Source organism: Perca fluviatilis, chromosome 15, assembly GCF_010015445.1.
Source record: "Perca fluviatilis chromosome 15, GENO_Pfluv_1.0, whole genome shotgun sequence".
In the NCBI taxonomy this organism is placed as follows: domain Eukaryota; kingdom Metazoa; phylum Chordata; class Actinopteri; order Perciformes; family Percidae; genus Perca; species Perca fluviatilis.
In genome coordinates, this window is record NC_053126.1 from 15077655 (window position 1) to 15100844 (window position 23190).

The 23190-nt window shown below is 41.3% G+C and overlaps 1 protein-coding gene across 3 annotated transcripts in view; it reads right to left on the reverse strand.

Annotated features, from left to right (window-relative positions):
• The window catches only part of baiap2a (BAR/IMD domain containing adaptor protein 2a), a 55633-nt gene extending 32696 nt beyond the window's left edge, over positions 1–22937 (reverse strand). For 2 of the 3 annotated variants that reach the window (XM_039824961.1, XM_039824963.1), the window contains exons 1-3: positions 22707–22936; positions 6329–6404; positions 2378–2464 (exon numbers count right to left, since the gene is read on the reverse strand). In XM_039824961.1, the coding sequence (XP_039680895.1) occupies positions 2378–2464; positions 6329–6404; positions 22707–22778 (235 nt within the window). In that variant the 5' untranslated portion in view covers positions 22779–22936. Of the gene's footprint in view, positions 1–2377; positions 2465–6328; positions 6405–22706 lie in introns of all 3 variants that reach the window. The other variant, XM_039824962.1, reaches the window with a different exon arrangement.
• Positions 22938–23190: the final 253 nt, after the last annotated feature.

The window sequence follows — 23190 nt, forward strand, 5'->3', positions numbered from 1 at the left end:
CGGAGCCTGATAGAGTTAAAATGACAATCATCACGTCTGAGACCAAAAATATACGTCTCTCCAAGCCATATCCCCTTGGTGTCATTTCGTTAAAATCTCTATCAATACACATTACAAGCAGGTGAAATTAGCTTTTGAGACACAGCATTATTGTGTGAAAAATTTGGTCCCAATATTATGCTCATTAAATATATCAGGGTGATATTTGGATTTCGAGTTTCTACTAAAACATGTTTACATGCTTTAATGTTAAAAAAAAATAAAAAAACTATCTTAACTTATAATTTTTCTCATACTGTCTGTCGGAATATACCTGTATTCACCCTCTGTTTGAAACGCTCAGTTTTTGTCTCCTTAAGCCCCCCCTTCCAGTCGGCTCTGATTCGTCAGCTTTTTCGGGTCTTCTGCATCTGCGCTATCGGAGTCTCTGCACCGTCATTGCAGCCTAGGAATGACAGTAACGGCAATGTAGCGGCACTTTTTACCTATACATAGTATAGTTGGGACATCACAACCGTACGGAAGTCCTGACGGCTTGTTTAAAGGCAGTTTCTGAATGCGGGCTGTGTGCATTTCTCTGTGGAATGAGAGTTTGTGATACTTTTATAGCACCTCAACCTGCTTTATCCTCAAAGAAAGAGATGGAAATCTATTTTGTTTACAATATGGGACCTTTAAAGAGAAATAATTAAAACCTTTTGCATGGCAACATCTCATAAGAGAGATAAGATAAGCACAAGATTAATTACAAAAGGGAGATTTAAAAGCTTATTCCTGAATTAAATCAAGATTGATGTCATCAAGCAATATCTAATCTCACATCTATATTCTATGTGTTGTCAACTTTAGCACACGAGCTGTGGTTTGTTTGGCCAACCTCCTGTACTCCTTTCCTCCAATCTGTGGATATTTCTGTCCTTTAACAGGAAACCCTGAGCTTTGGGACTCATCCCTGCACACGGTTTGACAGGAGGTCATGGCACCGGCGCCGACCTCAGGGTGGGACTCCAAAAAGTCGAGAGCAGGCGGCTGGAAAATAAAACATCACCGATCGTTCCCTTGGGAACCACAGTGGCATGCTGGGGGGTATTGGGGTGTAGCTGGTGCATTTTGCTGAAGACTGGCAATGGACAACAGGGACTAATAGCTACAGAAGAACCTTTCTTTTTCAATTTACAACTGCACAGAGCGATTCAGATGACCACAGACAAAAACAGACAGATGTGAAGAGGCAGAGAGGAGGAGGAGGAGGAGGAGTCATTTCAAGTACACACAGGAACATAAACACACATGTCAAAGTGTCTGACAATAGGTATTCTTTAAAATAACTCATTGCTGTTACAGCCACAGTGTTGTGCGGTGCAAGGTGAGATTAGATCAGCCGTCAGTCAGATCATGTACATGTTGCTCTCTTTTTGTGACAAGTACAGCTGAGGATATCTGGCTTGGAAGAGCCTGCTACGGTGAGCGAGGCTCGGTTCAACACCGAGATACTGCTGTATCAATGGGAAAACCTCACAGAGATGGAGAGATAGAGGAAGAGAGAGGGCCGCTTACTGAATAAAACATCCTGAGAGCACTTTCATGTCAGTCCCTGTTGGCTGGGCTGGAGAAAACCTAAACTAAATCTCAGCAACAGTGCAACAAAGGCCCAGACAAATCAACGCAGATCACGCAGTCGAAAGCACAATCAGTGCAAAGGGAATCTCTTCAAACAGGAGCTGATTTCCCACAGGCTAGCGACAGCAAATACGGACGCACTCAGAGACACAGATCACCTAGGAAACAACTCATGATGAGAGGACCAGGTGTTGGTTGCCAATCGACCTCTATGTTTGTAACACACACTAACACACAACTTCCAACATCTGGTATACCGATCCAGTTTTCCACACAATCAATTCAAACCCATATAAAAATGCTTTTCCAAAAACAATCTTCAGCTCGTCTATACCGTTGTAAATAAATGATGTTCAGCTACCAGCTCGCTGTGCTGACTGACTGTTCTGCATTCATAATGATTACCTTTTTCTACCTCTGAGAACATTCCTCTGACAAAAGGAGGCCCATACATTGACAAAATGATCTCTTCCAGGAAACAATGTAACAAACAAGCTGTTTTAGGATTAAAATGATTCAGTAGAAATTCTAATTAAAAAACACCTTCTGTAAAAACCCACGTCTCTCTGAATGAAATTTAGCTTCCCCAGCCACTTCGTTTTTACACAGAAAGCTGATGTTAGATGACGAACGGTATGTGCGTGTGTAAGTGTAAGAAGAACTGATGCTGCTCTTGTAGGCCAGTGCGGCCAACAAAAAGAAAAAGAGAGAAAGTGGCAGAAGGAAACAGGTCAACGGTTGTATGTCAGTCACTTACCCAAATCTTTGGATCCTTGACTCTCACTGGCCAGTTCCCCCATTCTGACCAGAGCATCAAAGTAGCCTTTGGCAGCAAATGTCACACCTAGAAACAAAGAAAAATAACAAAAAGAAAGCAGGAAGTGTTATTATGTTACAGTGCAATGTGTCTCTTCAAATTTAGAAAAGACAAACTGTAATACATCTTAGCTTTGTGTAAACAAAGTCGTCAGCAATCTGGCCAGTGACACTGTCCATTCTACCTCTGGTTTTCCTCCGATGCTTTTGAAGCAGTGAATAACAGCTTCTCGCCACCAGAAAAATAAGCAACACTGATGATGCTACGTAATTACTCAACATCATCTTGGCATTCTTCATGCTTGATTGCAAAGAGGAAATTATTTTCTGACAGATAATCTGTGCTCAATGGGGAAGCCACACAAGCAGTTGTTAGGTTTTGTTTAAGGCTTACTGTTATGAGAAGGAAAGTTGGTTTATGATCCCCAAAAAAACGTATGCGAGTAAGTTTAATATTGAGAAGGTTTTTTTGGCACCAAGTCTATACCATCAAGCCCAAATTAATTTAGCTCTGAATACCATGCTCCGTTTTTAAACAGTTTGTCTATTGCTAAGTCTATGGTAAGTACCATGGTAAGTCAATCAGCTTTCCTATGCGTGTTTCACATAATGATGTCTGGTGTTTGGGCCTTTTTTCATTCCTGGTCTTCTTGATTGAAGACCAAACAGACCACAAACATTCAATATTTATGCTAGCCAAAAGCTGTGAGAAAATATGGTTGTTCTAAGAAAATACAGCAGCAATGTCATGCTGTTAACCACATGGTTAACCACCACTGGCCTTTTCCATCTTTCATTTATGTTTGTCAATCAATATGTCTGAACAACAGACAGCAGGGCGACACAGTGACGTGAGAGACTGTTGATTAGAGGATGGATGTATAATCTTGTGTACCGACTCACGCAAAAAGTTGGCTATTTCTACAGAAATAAAAGCATCTTTGACAAGTTTTCATGTCGGTCTTGGACTATGGAGATGTGATTTATAGACATGCATCCTCTTCAACTCTTGGGATTCATAACCGGTCATGTCTATGGTACACATCATTGTATTTTCTAGGGCTGTGTATTGGCAAGAATTTGGCGATACGATACGTATCACGATACATGGGTCAGTGATTCAATATTTTGCAATATATTGTGATACTGTGCGTAAGGCGATATATTGGGATTTTTTTAAAGTATAATTTTAGAAAAACTAATATAAAAAAAAAAAAAAAAAAAAGACAATGTTCATAAAAGTCAAAGAAGTTTACTTTAGGTAAACCATTCAGTACACAGAAAATCAAACTGCCAGGTTCTTTGTGAGCAAATATTTATATGCTAAAGTAGGCCAAAGTTCAGCCATAGCTACGTTGTTAGCTTCTAGCAAAAAGTCAGGCACTGCTAGGCACTGCTAGGCACTGCTAGGCACTGTTAGGCACTGTTAGGCAACGACACTAGTGGTGCGTCTCAGCATAGCCATCTAGCGGTAGGGGGTTTGAACCACTGTCTTACATGAATATTTTTGAACATTTAAAAAAATAAAAATAAAAATCGATACAGTATTGAAAAAGAAAATATCGCGATACTCAAATGTATCGATTTTTTTCTTACACCCGTAGTATTTTCTATGAGTGTTGGGTGGTCTACTCTCCAAGAGAGATGTGATACTCATTGGTATCTCTTTATCTATAAGGCTCTTGCTGGAAAACTACTATACTACCTCACAGAACATCTCGGTCACTCAGAGGGACATTTTCAGACTTGCTCTGTTGACTGGCTTTTGCCTCATGTTCCACGAGTTCGGCATGAACTTGGAAAAACTGCTTTTAACTTTAGTGCACCTGACTCCTGGAACAAATTACAACACTTCCTTAAAATCAACTCACTTGTGCTTTTTGGACAATTTAGAAATCTGGATTTAAACCTGCAAACTTCTATGTGTAATTGCTTTACATAATTGTAATTGCATCCTTATATTGTGTGAAAGGAGTATTTCCCTCTAGCATTGATGAAAGAGTATTGCTTAAATAATCAGTTTTTACACTAAAGGGTCACTAGAACAAGCTTTCACACATGTATGCACAGATGAGGTTAATCCTAATCAGCAGCCATATCTCCTCTTCTCTCTCGCTGACTAAATAAATAGATCAATAGTACTCCTGGTTGCTCAGATCTATATCCACCTTAGTCCCTACCATTCCAACTGCTGCTGTGCTGGCCAACAAAAAGGTCACGTAGGGCAGAGTACGCTTCCAGGGTTTTCTGCTCGACTGCCATACAGCCTGCCAATCGGCCCATCTCCAGTGAATAATGGCTGCTGCTTTTAGAGGTGAATTCAACAGCGGTCCAGGTGACAGATGGGCCCTGTGCCTGCAGACAGCTGCCAGGTGAGAGACACATTTACAACAATAGCCTGGCAGGGGCTGCCTAATTCAGGCAGACAGATGCAGCCCTGCGATAGAGGAAGTCTCCCAGCCTGGAAGCCTCACAGCTCTGCTCTGAGGCTGAGGGACATATGCTAATGCTAATCCCAATTAAAGCTGAGTCAACGGCAGAAGACGGTGTGTGTTTCCTCCTTCCTCTCTCTTGCTGGGGAAACACCTGAGAACTGAGCCTCCAGAGCATCACAACTGATTTCTCTTCATTATGCCAAACAGACCCCCTGCTTGCCTTGATGTGGAAAGTGTGTGTGGATGTGTGTGTGTGTGTGTATGTACATGTAAGTTTGCAAGTGTGGTGGGGGGTATAGCAGATTTTCAAAGTGACCTCCAAGCAACAGACTCTTTCTTCTTGCCCAATGCTGCTGCATGTGTGTGTGTGTGTGTGTGTGTGTGTGTGTGTGTGTGTGTGTGTGTGTGTGTGTGTGTGTGTGTGTGTGTGTGTGTGTGTGTGTGTGTGTGTGTGTGTGTGTGTGTGTGTGTGTGCGCGCGCAGCTGAAGGGTGGCTGATTAGATAAGCTGGATCTATACAGATACTTTACTTGTGTCTAATGAAATGTGTGGCGAGGGGCTCACAGAGACAGACGGCGAGGATTACAGGATCTCTGATTGCAAGGCAGACAAACACTTGGTAGGGGAGGGGCTCATCTCAGAGCTACAGATACATCACTTATACTTCACTCTAGAGAAGAGGAGGAAGAACCACCTATCCTTTAATCAGGACAACAACCATTTCCTGTACCTGCATCGTCCTCATCATGCTGAGGAGTCACTCAGTTGTACGCATCTGTTGCTTTTACACTTACCAAACGCTGTGAGATTTAGCGACTCACTGCTGTGTTGGAAAACCTGGAACGTGTCCATATCCAGTTCTAGCAGGCCTACCCATGGAGCCCTTTTGGCATTTCTGGTGTTGAAAATTTTCAGTGATAGCACCATATGGGTGGAAGCGATTCCTCCCATCCCCTGCCCCCGTAAATCAGAGCCTCTTAGTCCCTTGGGTCGAGCCAATCCTGCAAAGTGGGTCTTTAATGGCTCACGAAGTCCCTACCAGTCTGTCTCCGACCTACACCAAGGCCAGAATTAGTTATTGTGCGTGTCAGGGGAAAGGAGCAAAGGCTTCGGGATAAACATACAGTACACCCATATGTTTTCTTTTGTGAATTTGACTGCTGACCGAGAGCTATCCTCACTTCTGAATCAAATTAGAGGCCTTTTGTGTTTGTCTGAATACACGTCCACTCTAGTATACAAGCCGTGTCAGAGGCTGTGCAATGCATGATAAGGCCTGCCCATTTGACATATTGAAATATTGTCTATTTTAGCAAGACAAAAAGAAAGAAAGGTAGATATATACATAGAGAGAGTAAGAGAAAGACAGAGCGAGTGCTGCCTTGGCAGTGTGCCTAAACCTGCAGCGAACAGGGAGCATGGAGAAAATAAACGAGAAAAAAAAAAAAAGGACTTACTGGCAAGGGCCTTCTCATAGTTCTTCCCCATGGCAACAAAGTTCCGTAAGCAGGGGTTGAACTGCTCCATGATGGTCTGAAAGAGAAAACAAGAGATAAATGGGAGGTGGAGGTTTCACTTATAAGGAGAGCGGGGTCAAGGGCAGGGAAGGAAGACCTACTCCGGGCTCGCTTTATTCATTCTCTCTCGCACTTTCTGCCTCTCTTTCTCTCTCTGAAATACACAAACCTTCAGCTGCACACAATCTCGCACAGAGCAAACCAGCCATCGACAGTATCTTTGGACACAAAGTGGTTGTCTTGAATGTTAATGAGGGCAGCTATGGATGAAGGCTTCCTCCACCCACATCCTGCCCTCTTATGGTGAGAAATAGTCCAGGTAGGCCGAGGCGTGAGAGGCTGGGGTTGATGGTGGGAGAGGAGTAGGAGAGATACTCGTGGACTAAGAAGTGACAGTTTAAATTTGCATTGAAAGGGATGCACGTAGTCCCATTCTATCATCAGATGATGGACAAAAAGGCTCATTATGGCTACCACGGAACAGAGCATTGTAGATTATCCAGATCAATATTATATAGGATGCTGCTGGCCATAATTCTTCAGCATCTAGACATCTAGAATCCCTGCTATAACATTATATATCTTTATATAATGCAAGTATTTTATAATGAGAAATAATCCAATTTTAACAACAAAACGGAAAAGATTTTTTTGTCATGGCAGCAGCAATATGCTGCGTTACTGTACAGATACAGTATCATAGTACACTGCGGGCAGAGTCGGTGTGAATGCAGAGAAAGCATGATGCCTGACATCTCCCACCATCATTGTTTCCTCTGCCTCTCCTCCTTCCTCCAGAGCTCCTCCAGGGCTTCCTCCAATTAGCCGGTCCCCAGTCAGCTAGTCAGGAACAGCCAGGGGATAGAGAGACAACCACAACACTGCTGCTGCAGCAGTCCCTACATAAGCCATCAATACTGCAGGAGAACACTTAATAATCTACTTCTCGCCTGGATCCACAATGTCGCAGAATAATATGGCAAGGTGCCACAAGTGTCAACCTGAAACAACCCCGGCAGCTCATCCTGAAAATCATATGCCTCTTATCTTCAGTCAAACCTCAGCATTTTTGCTTTTTACTTCAACTTTCTGTCTGTTTTGTTTTTAATGAGAGCCAAAATTTGGATAGGACGGTATATGTGTGTGTGTGTGTGTGTGTGTGTGTGTCGAAGTTCAAGTGGCTTGAGTGCAGCACAACACACCTACAGTAATGCCTGTGAGTCAGACATAAACCACAGATACTTTCATTACCAACAGTAACTATTTTACTACGCCTCTCTGTGAATGTGCTTGCATCTAAAGCCAGTGCAGCAAAATTGGACTGGATTACAAAAATAGGGATAGTCATCACCAAATCTAGCTGTAAAAGATGTAGCCTGACCTATGTATATAGGTTTTAATTAAATGTGTTCACTTGTGCTGATCAAGGTCTGTTAACACAAGGATGATATACCTATTAGTACGGATTGTTTCTAGGGAAGCAATAACAATTATTTTTAGTATTTTTTTATATCCTGGATTATTTTCTCGATTAAATTGATTGTTTTGTCTATAAAGTCTTAGATATTCAGTTTAGTATTATATATTAAACAAAAAAGCATTAAATATTTACATTTGTGAAGCTGAAACCAGCACGTTTAGACACAACACGATTAATCAATTATCAAAATTGTTGCCGATTAATTTTATCTTGATCAACTATTGTAGCAGCTCTAATTGTTTCCATAGTTTGCTGCATTTCGGAAGCACACTAACCTGTGAAAACTGTGTATAAAATATGTTATCACCGCCTTAAAAGAAGCTGAACACATATTAATGCTGCTGAGACTCTTTTTTCGAATTTTTACAGAGGGCACCGTATCAGTAGGGATCAACCGATATGGATTTTTTAGTGCCGATACCGATTTTTCTCCATCAGCCTTAACGGATGACCGATACGGGCTGCCCATTTTCTTGAGCTGATATTTAGAGCCAATACTGCTTTTGCTCCCTCAATTTACATCATAAAAATGTAAACCCTGCCACACTGGATTGGTTTTCGGAATCTGCTCTGCCATTTCTTTAAAAATAATAAACAAAAACACAGATCAGTGTCACTTCTGCAATCATCTTACATTCATATCACCCAAATGATGTGTGCAATGTGCATCATATGGATGGGTGCACTACATATGGTTAACTGTGCAAGGGTAAGAGGCTTCCATCAACATCTACAACACAGCCTTGATGATGCATTGCTTGCTGACATATAAGACAGATATAATCAGGTCATCACAAAATGTCCTTTGTCAACACATTTAAATAATTTAAGAAAACAATAAATCTGAAAACTAGCCATTGAAATAAAGTGCTTGATTTGTAATTTAAGCCATGGTGCTGGAAGTCTGCCAGGCACCCAAATATTGGCCCAATATATCGACTGGCCGTTAAAATCGGTCTATCAGTACGTATCAGCTAATTGTTTTACTTAAACTTATTCCAAAGCTACCATGAAGAGACGGCAAAATGAGCATTACACACTACTCTCATAGCAGTGTGTTTAAATCAGCTCTCTTTATTTACCATCTGGCTCCGTTAGTCTAATATACTAGAAGAATAGGAGCATAATTGGGGAGAATCCCATCTTCAAACACACAGCGCTCTTATAAAACTGTTGTATCCCTGCTCTCTCTGCCTCTGGGAAGATCCCTCAGGACCTTGCTAAGGAAATGTTTATACGTAAATGTTTCTTTGATCTGCCTCATTCTGATCTATAGTGCATGCGGTTACATGAATGTGTGCAAATCACACACACTAATGCATGAGCGTACTCGTGCACACACCTACATTAATACAAGGCTTTATAATAAAGAGTGGTGGTGTTTCAAACTGGTGGGAGGATTACATAAAGCAAAGCCCTGTGCAGCATCATTACGGCACACTCTCCCACTGAGGAGGCCAAAGGTAGCCGACTCAGGCCTGGCCGCCGTTCTTACATGTACTGCACACGCGCACGCACACGCACACGCACACGCACACACGCACACCAAATTAAGAATTAGATGATTAGCCATGGATATTACTTTTATATAAGAGAAAAAAAAAAGAAAACAATTGCAGCGACATGCAGCTAAGGGGAAGTGAAAAAAAAACAAAAAAGTGAGGTAGTTTCTTTCTTCATCTCTTCCCATTGCTAAATTTGTCATCCCAGTTCTCTTGTACTACATTGTTACCCTAAATGTGGCAGCTAATTGGGAAATGGGGCCAGTAGGCACTTTAAGTTGTGCGACATGAAAAGAAAGAAAGAAAGAAAGAAAGAGAGAGAGAGAGAGAGAGAGAGAGAGAGAGAGAGAGAGAGAGAGAGAGAGAGAGAGAGAGAGAGAGAGAGAAAAAAAAAAAAAAAAAAAAAAAAAAAAAAAAAAAAAAAAAAAAAAAAAAAAAAAAGAGAGAGAGAGAGATATCAAGCAAAAAGTGATTGAGTAGAAAATTGTGAGGATGGAATATCAAATCAGTTTGACACCAATTTGTGCTGCATGAAGAGAACTCAGGAGCATAAAAGCTGCAGATAAAAGAAAAAAAGCAGGATTAAAATGAAGTTCTGCTTTCTCAGCATGGAAGTAGCAAACAAGGTCAGTGCGTATAAAATAGCTTGTCGATTCAACTATTGGGATATCACTCTCTGCTCATTCTGTTCTGTCACACAAACGCAGTAATGACATGCAAAGGGTAATTGTAAAGTTACACCAGCTGATTAGAACCAGGGGGAAATCACACACAATCAGAAGCCAGGATGCCATCATCATCATCATCATCATCATCTGTTCCTTCACGCCTTCCCCACGCTCCTTCCTCCTCATCCCCTCTTCTACACACCAACCAGCCGTGGGCCTGATAATGCCCAGGATCAGATGAGGACTGTAGCCACCAATTACTGCATTTGTGAGAACTGTAGGGGCACGTCATGTAGTGACAGGCTGCAAAGGCAGCCGAGCCAAATGATGCAATCACGGAGGAATGTAAAGAAAGAATAATGTGCGGATGGACTCATGACAACCGTAGAGTTAGTCTGTTCTTTCCTAATAAGGAGCAGTGAGTGTTTATGGTGGGTATCAATCAGCTGGATGACAGCTGAGACCTTAAGCATAAACTAATTACTGTGCCAAGAGAAAATAGCCAGGTTGCTGTGAAATCTCCTGTCTGGTTGACGCAACTGGAACAAGGACAGAGCAAGAAGAGACACGTCAGGATCTGGGTGCCTCGCCACCTCCGCTATGTCGTTTCCTGGGGGAAACCCTGTGTTGCCAATAAAGTAGGCTTGGACATAATGTCTAAAAGAGAAAACTGCTTATTGTGCCTCATCATGTTTTGATATCAATATGTGAAGCTAATGGATAAAGCTAGTATCATTACTTGTGTAATGTTTAGTGAAATAACCACAGCAAGCCAGGGTAAAAGCTAGGTAAACACTTTCATTCAACACACCATTTCACATGCAAAAATGCAAACGTGCACAACAAAAATTAACTACAATTAAATACAGTTAAAATCAATGCCACTTAGGTTTGCTTCGGGGGAAGCTGTGGGTATGCATGTTATTGCAAATATATTGCTCTGCATCTCCAGCACTGTGTAGGTCTGTCAATTTCAAAATTCTGGCCAAAAATATGCCTCAGACAAATCCCTTAGACTGGCTAGCGTACTCCATACAAATAATCTGTGGTTGGGGTCTTAACCCACATCTCAAACATACTTTGGTTGCCGTCATTGTATTTAAAAAATACATCATGCTGCCTTTAGGAGCATGCCGGAAATATCAGAATTAGAAAATGTACATGTGTAACAATATTGGCAATGGAAACTAAATAACAGGGACAGTTAGTTTTCTGTGATTTGTATCTAAATGTGGCATTGAAGGTAAGAGAGCATAGAAAAGCTCTCAGCAACTGCTTGTAGAAGTTATTCATTATATATATATATATATATATATATATATATATATATATATATATATATATATATATATATATATATATATATATATATATATATATATATATATAGATTAATTAAATGTATTACTGCACATATAGGGTGCGATAAACTTAGTACGTTTTTTAAACTTTTAGGTTTACCGAAAAATCAGACGTGATCATCAGATGTGGAGAATGTGAGGGTATTTTGTCCAGAGCCAGTCTGGATCAAACTTTACAGTTGTTTATTTGTGTCATCCTCACGAGTGCGTTCTTGTGGTACCAAAGCTGGTCATAGCTCATCATGAATTGTTCACATTTTTAAAACTATTCCTCCTGAATGAGAATGTTAGACTTGTATGCAGTATTGGAAAGACAAGAGCCACTTGTAAGAAGGTGCATTCCACACAAATCTTATTACAATTCACCAGAAGAATGCCAATTTAATTTAAAGTTCATGCTAAAACATAAACTCAAAGTTTGGACATTTTCTCATAAGGCATCGTGGCAAACTTCTGTTGTTGCAATACAGTGGCATTTTCATGAGTTATCGAGGGGACCACACAGCTGGGGATGTGGAGTACAACAAGTCTAATTATCACTGCAGAACTGACTGTACTAGTAAAGGGAACACCGCTAACTTCTTACAGCATTACAGTTAAAAGACCGGTACACACATCCATACAGAAAAACACACACAGTCACATGTTAATTTCAGATTCAGTTTGACTAGATGCCAAGAAGAAGTTTGCCCTTCTTGCATACCTAAAGGCTTACTAATACTGCAGTAGGCACAGCATGTGCTTTCAGTAGAAGCCAGGGCAAACATCAAATCCAAGAATACCACGTGAATGTGTGTGTCCTTTCCAAATTGTACTAAGAGCAAACCTCTCAACATTGTGAGCCGAGAGTTTGAGAACATCTCTCATGTTTTTCTGTTATAGAAGTGCACAGAGCATGTGCAGTTACAACAGCAGTCATGTCCATCACAGACGGGGATCCAAAGACGTTCTTTTAAATTCTGTAAGTGTCAGTTCTTTATTGATGCAGAAAACACTGACAGGTTCAGCACTTGCTTTTATGTTAACAATAATAATGTTGCTTAGGCTACATCACGCAAACACTAACTAAATAAAATGGGTAATGCTTACATGTCAGATTGATAGGACCTTCAGTTTTTTTTAAATTTAGCAGTGTATTTGAAAACAACAGCCAATGGTATTTTCATAGTTTTCTGTTGGGATGTGGGGAGGAGGGAGGGGTTCTGAGGGTCAGAGAATGTGAGATGAGAGAAAATGAGAAGCTGGCCTCCTGTGAGCTCTTTGCCCACCTCAAGCACGCAATTATTTAGTTATTAGTTATTACAGCTAACTTAAATTAGTGGCAGGGATCCACTTATGGAAACACATGATCCAGCAGAATCTTGAAGAAAACCAAGACCAGTATATAAGCACTCCACTCAGTTTAAGTGTATATCTTTTTTATTTATTTGTATTTTTTTAATTTGTTTTTATTCTGGTTTATTTATTAGATATTAATTTCTTTGTACATGTATAAAAAAGGAAATGTGCAATGGACTCAGAAGTGTTAACGATTGTCTGGAAGAGGATGAAAGAACATTGCAATAAAGTATTTTTTTTTAAAGTGTATATCTTTGCATCAAGTAATTGTGTTCTTTTTCACCTTCTGTAATTATGATGTTTTTGCAAATATGAACATAAATGTAACAGTAGGAGATTCTGTTTATCCAATTATGGTTCAACGTGACTCATGTCACTAACCAAGGAAACTCAACTGTTGAATGCATGCAAAAAGATGCATCTCTCTAACCATACATCTTGAATCAGATCTTACTAACATTTGTCCTCTCACAGGTCCCAGGGTCTTTCCTTTCTCTGCCACGCAAACACGCCATGTTATCGGGACTGCCTGGCATGTGAAAGCTACAAAGTACAGTAGAGGACAACGGTACATGCTTATTATTTGTAATACTTGTTTCATTAACTTGCAGTGCAGAAGGCAAATATCAGCTTATCAAGTGTACTGTATCTGTAAACTTTGTCATAGGCGACTATACATACAAAAACTACGCATGCCACGTCATGTGGAAGTGAAATGCTTAGTCGCGTTGCCTCCCACCTTGGAATAAAAAGTATTCCTTACACTTTGGTAAAGGTTAGTTTACCGACAGGTACATTATAAAGAGCCTTTTTCCAAGGATTTGGCACAATTGTCAGATTCAAATCAGACATGAGGCTTATGACCCTAGAGTCGTCTACAAGGGGCCTCAGGTGGCGGAGGAAAAACCAAGTCACCTCTCATACAGGTTATTTGTCCTGGCTCCACCTTCGAACTGCAGTGTCTCCTGCTGCCTTTGCACAACAAATAATTTGATCGCCAGACAACAACTATTTACTGCTTGTTTGCTTTGTCATCTGCAGTCAGTGTGACCCACACACCCCCACACCTCACTAGAGCTGCTACAATAGTTGATCAAGAGATAAAATTAAAATCGGCAACCATTTTGACAATTGATAAATCGTGTTATGTGTCTAAACGTGCTGTTTCAGCTTCACAAATGTAAATATTTAATGCTTTTTTGTTTTATATATAATACTAAACTGAATATCTAAGACGTTACAGACAAAACAATCAATTTAATCGAGAAAATAATCAGGATATGAATAAATACTAAAAATAATTGTTATTGCTGCCCTAGAAACAATCTGTACTAATAGGTATATCATCCTTGTGTTAACAGACCTTGATCAGCACAAGTGAACACATTGAATTAAAACCTATATACATAGGTCAGGCTACATCTTTTACAGCTAGATTTGGTGATGACTATCCCTATTTTTGTAATCCAGTCCAATTTTGCTGCACTGGCTTTAGATGCAAGCACATTCACAGAGAGGCGTAGTAAAATAGTTACTGTTGGTAATGAAAGTATCTGTGGTTTATGTCTGACTCACAGGCATTACTGTAGGTGTGTTGCGCTGCACTCAAGCCACTTGAACTTCGACTCCCCCCCCCACACACCAACACACACACACACACACACACACACACACACACACACACACACACACACACACACACACACACACACACACACACACACACACACACACACACACACACACACACACACACACACACACACACACACACACACACACACACACACACACACACACACACACACACACACACACACACACACACACACACACACGACCCAGACTTATTTGCTAGCTTTAGTTCTTTGACCAGCAACACAACTATTCATTTTGGAGGAGGTTGTATTACTCTGAAATCCCTCAAAATGTTCTAATCAATCAGGAAAGACTCAAAAGCAGGAAGGTAATAAACCACAGATATTGTTGTTTGTCTAGATGACCATCAAATGAAAGAAAACACATTGTGTAATGACAAACTTTTTTCAGTATGGGTTAGTACACTGGTTAGATGAAGAGGAAATCAATAAATTCACATTTTGCATGTCAGCTTTTAGGGAGGGTGTTTATGCAATAAGGATGTATTGTGTGGGGGTTCCCCTGCTGACCTCCTCCTTGCAATATTCTGATTTGAACAGAGCCCAACATAAAGTCACCTAGTGCTTAACAAAGTCAAAACACATTTATGTATGTGTCCCACAGTGCACATCTTTTTGAATGTGACATGGAGGTGGCACTATTTTTTCACCGTCTGTCTTTTATTTCATGCCGATGCATCTCAGGGAGCTTGCCATAAAAATGTACATCCTGCTATATTGTCAATTAATAGAGACTTTGTACAGGGGATAGGCCAATAGGAGGTGTAAATGCATTTGAATAAATAAACTGAAAGTACAGTTAAATACCATAACAGTGACTGTGTCTGTTGCATTAGTCAGTTTACATCCCAATGGCAAAGTTTCACTGTGTTTAAATGTCCCCACCAAAAGGAACATTTAAACCATGTGGGTATGCAAGCCAAATTCCCTACTCTCTGTACAATAGTGTGACTGGTCTGGGTCTCAGAAAAACACAGTGGTTGCCTAGCTTAGCCTAGTGGGTGTAACACTAGCCACAGGCATGTTAACTGTAGCCCATGACCCATAAATGTAAGGCCATTGTCCACTGCCACAGTACTAACTGAAAGTCTTTGCTTCTGTGGGTCTCTTTCAGTCCGTGTAATTACAGCTTCACCCTCCACAGTAATTAGGGACTAGTTCAACAAGGATGTGGAACGTCTCCATCTATTTTTCCTTCTCTCTTCCACCCCCACAATAAAGCATTTTAAGGCTTTCTATAAAGCAAAGACATTTCCTATGTAGGTTTTTGTAACAGATAAGTAATATTATGACAGCCATGTCAACAAGGTGACTTCATAACCACCTTTTCTGTTAATTCGGCCATGAAGCTTCTTTGCAGAACTGCAATACAGTGTATCCTCGGATTTAGCACTGAGCATCTCCAGTCTCTGTCCTTGAAAAAGCAGTGGTGAGTAAAAGAAAAGAGAGAATGTCTCTAAACCATCCGCCCCCGGACGTGCAGAGAAGGTGGGTGTGTGGAGCAATAGTCCTCTCTCTGCATCGCAGTCAAAGGCACAGGGAACAAATCTGCTGTTCCACAGGCAATGAATGTTATGATATTCTCTGCAGTGCATAATGCAATCTTTTCAAGGCTCCTGGCACCAGCAGGCATAAACTTGTTGAAACACTATATTCTGGAGGAAGATGTTCAGGAGCTGAAGTCATTTTAAACGCCATTAAATTTCATATTATAAGTCAAGTGGCGTCTGATGTGATATACTGTACTGCTAGAAGAAAAAAGGTAAATTAAGTGATGGATAGCATCATTCAGGCGACTTCTTCATGCAAGACCACACGGCACTGTATATACACGACAGGGCTGGTTTACACTGGACCGCTTATGGGCTTTTTATCAATTACAACAGGTTCAAGATCTCCCTTTTATCTCCATCTGAAACAGAATCCATCGCTTTTCCTCCCTCTCACTCGCCTTCTCCAGCACTTCACCAACTGCAACTGTCTTTTTAGCACAAATATGACAGAAACGCATAAGAATAATGGCACGTTGTTGCTAAGAGACCACCTGTTCAGATCTCCCACATGAGATTGTGGTGAAACTGTGGTCCTCTTATCATTATCAGAATATCATTCATTCAAATGTAGTGAATGTCACGACAATATTGCAACTGGGAGAGAAACCTATTACATAACAGGATGTCTTTTAGGCAGAAAAACTGCATTTCAGATCAGGGTTTTACTGCAGCGGTATCGCACTCCCGACACAATGAAGATCCTTTAACCAGAGAGTATTAAGTATCGCGCTTGAGCCGGTTTACGTCAAACAACAAATGTCCCTTCCTCATAACTGCCTTTTGTGAAGATGGCATCCGCTGTTTTCCAGGCTGTGTTGACAATTAGGGAGTGGTGCTGCATGGGAAAATGAGTGTTGTCCTGAGGGCTGGTAGAGACAAGACACACCCTTCTCTTCCCTTACCTGCCAGGGTGTGTTCAAAATATGTGGCCCATGTATCGGGCAAAGAAAACACAACACTTCCTATGACAAAGACTCTGAATAATACATTACTAGTTATATTGTGCTAAAAAGGGTGTGCTCAACCGCCTCACTTCCATGCAACCTTCCACAACCTTTATGATAAAAGTTAACTGTGGAAATCATGATAGCTGTTAAAAAGGTTTCATTATTGACTGATGTTACACACAGTCCTATTCTTCTTCAGCATCTAGGCTGATTAATCTGTTTGTTCACTTCAGTGTGCCCTCCCCTTCCCTTCCCTCCCCTCCCCTCCCCTCCACCCCACCCCACCCCCAAAGCCAGGTTGGCGCTCAGGCTTCATCCACCGACATGTTAAGAGGCTTGACCCGGGGCACCACCTCTTTCAGACACCGAGCGACGAGGCCAGCTGGTGGAGATGACTGCGGTGCACACACACCTTAAGTATCTGTCTCGCTCAGTCAGCGCGGGAATGACTAGATGCCACGTCTTTAACTTCCCGTCTATGTGAGAGAGGAGAATGGAAGTGAGTCACAGAGGATCACACTGAGATTGCTGGGTTTTACAGGGTTGACTCCCCTGTTGATTAAGAATAAGATAAAGTCATGCAAAAAACTAAGGAGTGCCTCTGGCCTTTACCAAAAGAGCAATGCTTGCAGTGAGATGCTGAATCTCCAGTCTCGCCCTCACCGTGCTTAAAGTCCCAGCCCTGTTAAACACACACACACTCAACTGGGCTAACATGAGTCACAGCGGTGCAGTTACCCCCCTCTCTTCCCATGCGATTACTCAGTATCTGCCCAGCTGCTTTGTTGCAATGACTTTGCAGCCGCCGTATGTTTTTAAATCTCCTCTTCCACAGTAGAGGCCTGCATGCATACAAAGCAGACAAACAATATTAATGTCTACAGAGGCTTTCAAATATCGTACGTGGAGAGAAATGGGAAGGTGGACAGTGTTGTGGAAATCCCATTTGTTCCCTGACAGTCTCCACGTTTAATTATCAGTGCAAACAATTAGCAATTGCATTATAAAACAGTACAAAGCTACAAAAGGTCAAAAGGTATAACAGTGAACATTTATTTTTCAACATTTAGGCCTAGTCTTACTCTACAGGTTAAGAAATATCCAATAATTGTGCCCTGCTGCTGTCTGTGCCACTAATAATCACGAGGTGAACTCAGGTACATTTCCAGTGTACTTTTTCAGATTTTTTATACATTTTGCAGCTTTTCAACAACTTGCATAAGTACATTTTAATTAAATTTGAATACTTATGCAACAAGCCTTGCAGCTCCCAAAGTTGACCGTCTGCACTTTAACCTGAGACGTGCCATTTTGCATCCGAACTAATAGCAGCAGATTTCAGTGATAAAAAAATGACGATTACCACCTACCCCTTTAATAAAACAGCAACATTTTAAATTAAACCAAGTTGGAATTTGAGAGTATAGACAGCTAAAAACATGCAGTATACTGTGACTGATGCATCTTCATTACAGAGATGTGGTGGGAGTCAAATTGAACCCATCTCTTTAAATATTAAAGAACACTAAATAAACCTGCTTTTAAACTGCAGCGAGGTTGGTGAAGAAAGCACAAGGAGTGCCAAATAAGCAGTGACTAGGTTATAGATGGCACTCTCTGCGACCTCCTAGCTTTTGCCATGAGATCAGATCCCCAGTGTGGAAGAAGGACTCTCCACTCCGCAACCCATCAGCGTTTCTGGCTGTCAGGACTCTGACGGGTGCTTTCATCCCAGAGAAAGAACCCCACTGCTGGGCTTGTGCTTGAATGAGCAATACCATCTACTGTATGAACGGACCTTTCCCCCTCCAATGGTTTGGGATCTAGACACCTACAATGTGTCTATGTTGATTAACCCACATTAGTAGGTGTAAACATTTGGACAAACCCAGACAGAGCATGGCGTACAATTCACAGTGAAAAGGATACACTGTGGGTTGTGTGACCAATTCAGGACAGAAATAGCCACCTGAAACATTTGCTTCCCTTGTTGGCTCTAAAAGAAGCACCAGTCAGTCAGTACTCTCTGTTCATCTGACCTCCTTTCTGATAGATGTCTATTCCCTGTAGGAGAATGAGCAGCTACCCTTTACCCATTCTTCGTCTTCTGTTAGGGGTACTACAGCTGGCTTAGGGCGCAGGGGCAGTTAAAGGTAGAGTACCTTTTAAAAGGCACACTATGCTAAATTTGTACCTTACTATAACAGCTTTGAAGTAATTTCGACGGTAAACAAACTTGTAGTAGGGTGAATCATCCTGATAGCAACGCAGTGGGCCAAACCAGCAATGCAGGTTTGGGAGATGCCGCCCAGCCAAAATCTGGTGAGAATCACAAATTGCTTTACTGCTATCCGTTCTGCGAACATCCGCTACACCCGCCACAACCTTTTGGACATCGGTGACCAGCACCAGATATCCATTTCGAGTGCCTTTCATTATACGCACGACATCCCAGACGACATAGCGAGACCACTGGGCTCTTCACGGATTGTTGTCGGGTCTAGGAGGCGGCGCAGACGCAGGAGGGAGAGGAATAGCGGGGTCACAGAACCGGTGTTATGCTAAGGCTAGCATAGCACACAAGCCATCTCTACCAAGCCTGTATCTCTCCAATGCCAGATCCCTTGTGCATAAAATGGACGACTTGGAATTACAACTCGCTGGAAATCGCTATGTTCGTGACTGCTGTGTTTTGAGTATCACTGAAACCTGGCTTCACCTGGGGATACCCGATGCTAGCATGCAGCTAGCAGGTCGCACTCTGATACACTGGGACATGACTGAGGACTCTGGTAAGAGCAGAGGGGGGGGGAACTGTTGAGAACTGTTGTAATAACGGGGCAATTATAGATAAACACTGTTCCCCTGACCTCGAGTACATGTCTGTAAGATGCCGGCCTTTTTTTCTACCGAGAGAGCTAACAGTAGTGATCGTACCGGCTGTGTATATTCCACTCGACGCCAATGTAAACACGGCACTCTCTCTCTCCTGCTGAACACGATAAACAAACAGCAGAGGGCCCACCCTGACGGTGTTCACGTAATCGCAGGAGACTTTAATAAGGCCAACATGAAGACTGTACTCCCGACATTTTATCAACATGTCAAGTAAACTTGCTTGCGTTCTATGTTGTACATTGTTGCGTTTGCTTGTTGTATGTCAGTTTTTTCGAAGTTGTTGATTTATCCATTGTTGATAATAAAACCATTCCCCCTACAGGGGGGAGGGGATCAGGCCATGGGTGCAGAGACGGCTCTGTGTGAGTGGTATTTACGACAGTAACTTTAAAAACAAGTACTCCACAGCGACTCTAGGGGAAGCTGTTTGACAAAAAACGTAAATTGCGTAGTATACCTTTAAGGGTAAACAATGACTAGGAAGATATGGAAAGACACCTCCCTAAGTATCAGTGATCTCTAATTATCACAAGACACAGGTGTGGAGCCCTCATAACATTAAGTTTTGTTAACATTCCTAGATACTGGACTAAGTTTTAATGCATTACATATTGCTGAAATGATTTTTCAAATGGATTAGCTGTTCCACAAACAGTTAATCAGCAACAACTTTCATATTCAACGTGTGAGTTAATCAATCAAGTATAGTATATCAAGTATTGTTAGTTAATAAATGACAAATCCCCACATTAAAGCAACACTGTGAAACTTTTAATTGTATTGCAATTTGGCACCCCTATAGTTTTAAAGTGCAATTCATTCATACACCGCTGCCGTAAATTTTGGGTGGTTCCCAAGTCTCTTATTTGATATCTACTCGCTCCTTGCCTGAACCCGGAAGTCGTTCCGGTCCACCTTCGTGAAGGACATCACACAGCTCTTATTCCTGCCCCGAGGATCGAGAAGAGATCTCTGAGGAGCTATGAGCGAGGATACACAAGAGCAGCCTTCCCGGAAGCCGTGCAACTGAAAGCCGTTGCCAACTCGTCCCATACAGCTGATGAATTCATGTGAAAACACATTTCCTCGTTTCCTCTCTGCTTGCATGATTTCCTGGCGTCCCATGCTTCCTAGGTAGGACAGACTAAGACGCGAGGAAGGGAAGCTTAAGGACCTGATATGTAACCATATCCAGCTGTAGCGTTACATGTGCATTTGTTATGATTAAATTACGTATGTTCAAAAACTAGCCTGTCCATAACTTTGTATGTTGTGCCGAAAAAATATATTCTTGGGCCTTCACGTTGGGTCCCTATTTCAGCAGTTTTTCTGCACAACACCTGTTCCAGTTCTGGCATTCAGTCAAGGCAGAGCAGCGGGAGGACATCAAAAGCAAAACCAGAAAATATTTTCTACGTAAGATCAAGTTTCACCAAAATCAGTGGGAGTACCGTAAAGCGGTACAGCACTTCTCTCGGGTGATCGGGATCGTACCGATCCAACAAAGTTACATAGTGCGACAACATTAGGACTAGGACGATATGCTTTTGTCCCGATTCAATTCTTTCACGATATATGGTTGAGGATTCTATTTGTATTGTGATTTTCATTTATTGTGATTTTAGAAGTATTGTGATTTGATTGTATCGAGTATAGCGGTTTTCCTTTCCTTCTTTAACAAAAACAAAAGTTGAAAGTTGATAGACTAATAAACTTCTAGAGAAAATATCATGAGACACTTCTAAAAACTAATTATTTTCTAAGAAGAATGCACATCACATGGCAGTCAGTCAGTCTGACATTTATTTCATCTGTAAAGAAGTACATAAGAGGTATTTTTTTCCATTTTCTGCTTTCGGTCTGTTTTGCTGGACACAGATATGATGTAGTCGCCGTCAGCAGTACCGTATAAAAAGAAAAATTTAGGTGAATCATTGGTAATAAAATATCGATTCTAGGGAAAATAATCAATTTTAAAAATCGTCAACAAAAATATCACGATACAGGGTGTGCAGTGGAAATGGCAGAGGCATTCTTTCTCCATATTACAACTCAGATCAAAATGATTTTTAAGGTGTTATTTTATGGTTACAAAATGACATAATGTTGCTTTAACACATTAGCTGCATTCCCCCTGGGGATCAAATTATTATTATTATTATTATTATTGCAAATTGAATGCATTTTGGGTTTGCACTGCTGGTTGGAATAATTGAAGACATCATTTTGGGATCTGAGAAATTGTGATATGTAAAAATAATCCTGGATGTAGCACCCCAATCCATCCTATTCTTTCTTTACTGAGAATCTTTTTTTCCTCCCAGAACTGAGGTTTAGTTGACGCAGGTTTTTAGGCAGAACAGGTTTGAATGTGCAACTCCTATGGGGAAAATGTTTACTTGTTGCAACAGATAAGCCCAACCTTCTTTGCCCGTCAAACACTGACTTCTGGAATGCAATATGTCTCCATTTCGGCATTAAAACTAGGCTATAGAAAACCACTGGTATCTTAGCAATAGCCTACACTACTATCAGAGCAGGGTTTTAGGAATACAATAGGCCTACATGTAGGAAAAGACTGAGTGAGTGAGTGACTTTGATTTTGTAAGCACGGGGGCAACTTTAGCTGAGAGGTGTTGCCTAGCTACTACTACTTATCAAACCTGGAGTCGAGCAGTAATATGTGGAGGTGGAAGAAAACAATTTCGGTCAACTAGGCTAATTTAAAAAAAAAAAAAAAAAAAATCAACAAGATGAGCGACTGCGGCTCTCCCTAAAGAGATTATCGAAGAATAAAACACAGACTCTGAATGCGTCTTGGGCAATGAACGATCAGTCGGATTCATGGTGAAACACAGCTGAAATCACATTATCATATGCACCTCAAAACTTTATTCATTAGTTACACCTTACCTTGTAGACATTTTCCGTCAAACGGTGAACCTCGTCGGTGCGAGACATCGTGAAGTCTTCAGCCAGGACCATAAACGTTTTTTTCCTTCAAACGTGTATCCGCGTAAAATGGGGGAACGGGTAAATACACGAGTTTGATCAAACAAAAGGCGAGGCAACGCGCCAGCGAGAGTGAAACGATACAGCGCTCCCGAAACCCCACTCCAACTAAACACACCTTCCCTCTCCACAGCTGACAGCCCGCTGCTGCCTTCACTGACTCCTCGAGAGATTAGTTTTTTTCGCAGTCTCACACGCGCATTAGAAGCGTTCAGAAATAAAGTCAGAAATACAATGAAACAACAAAAAGGACACTCTAACATATACTTATAACAAACAAAAAACACGGTGCACCAGTGCCAGGCTGGACAGGAGATATTCAGGAATAGACTATACTAATTTATTGCTATCGTATTACAAAAAACTAAATCCTGTGGCATTACAT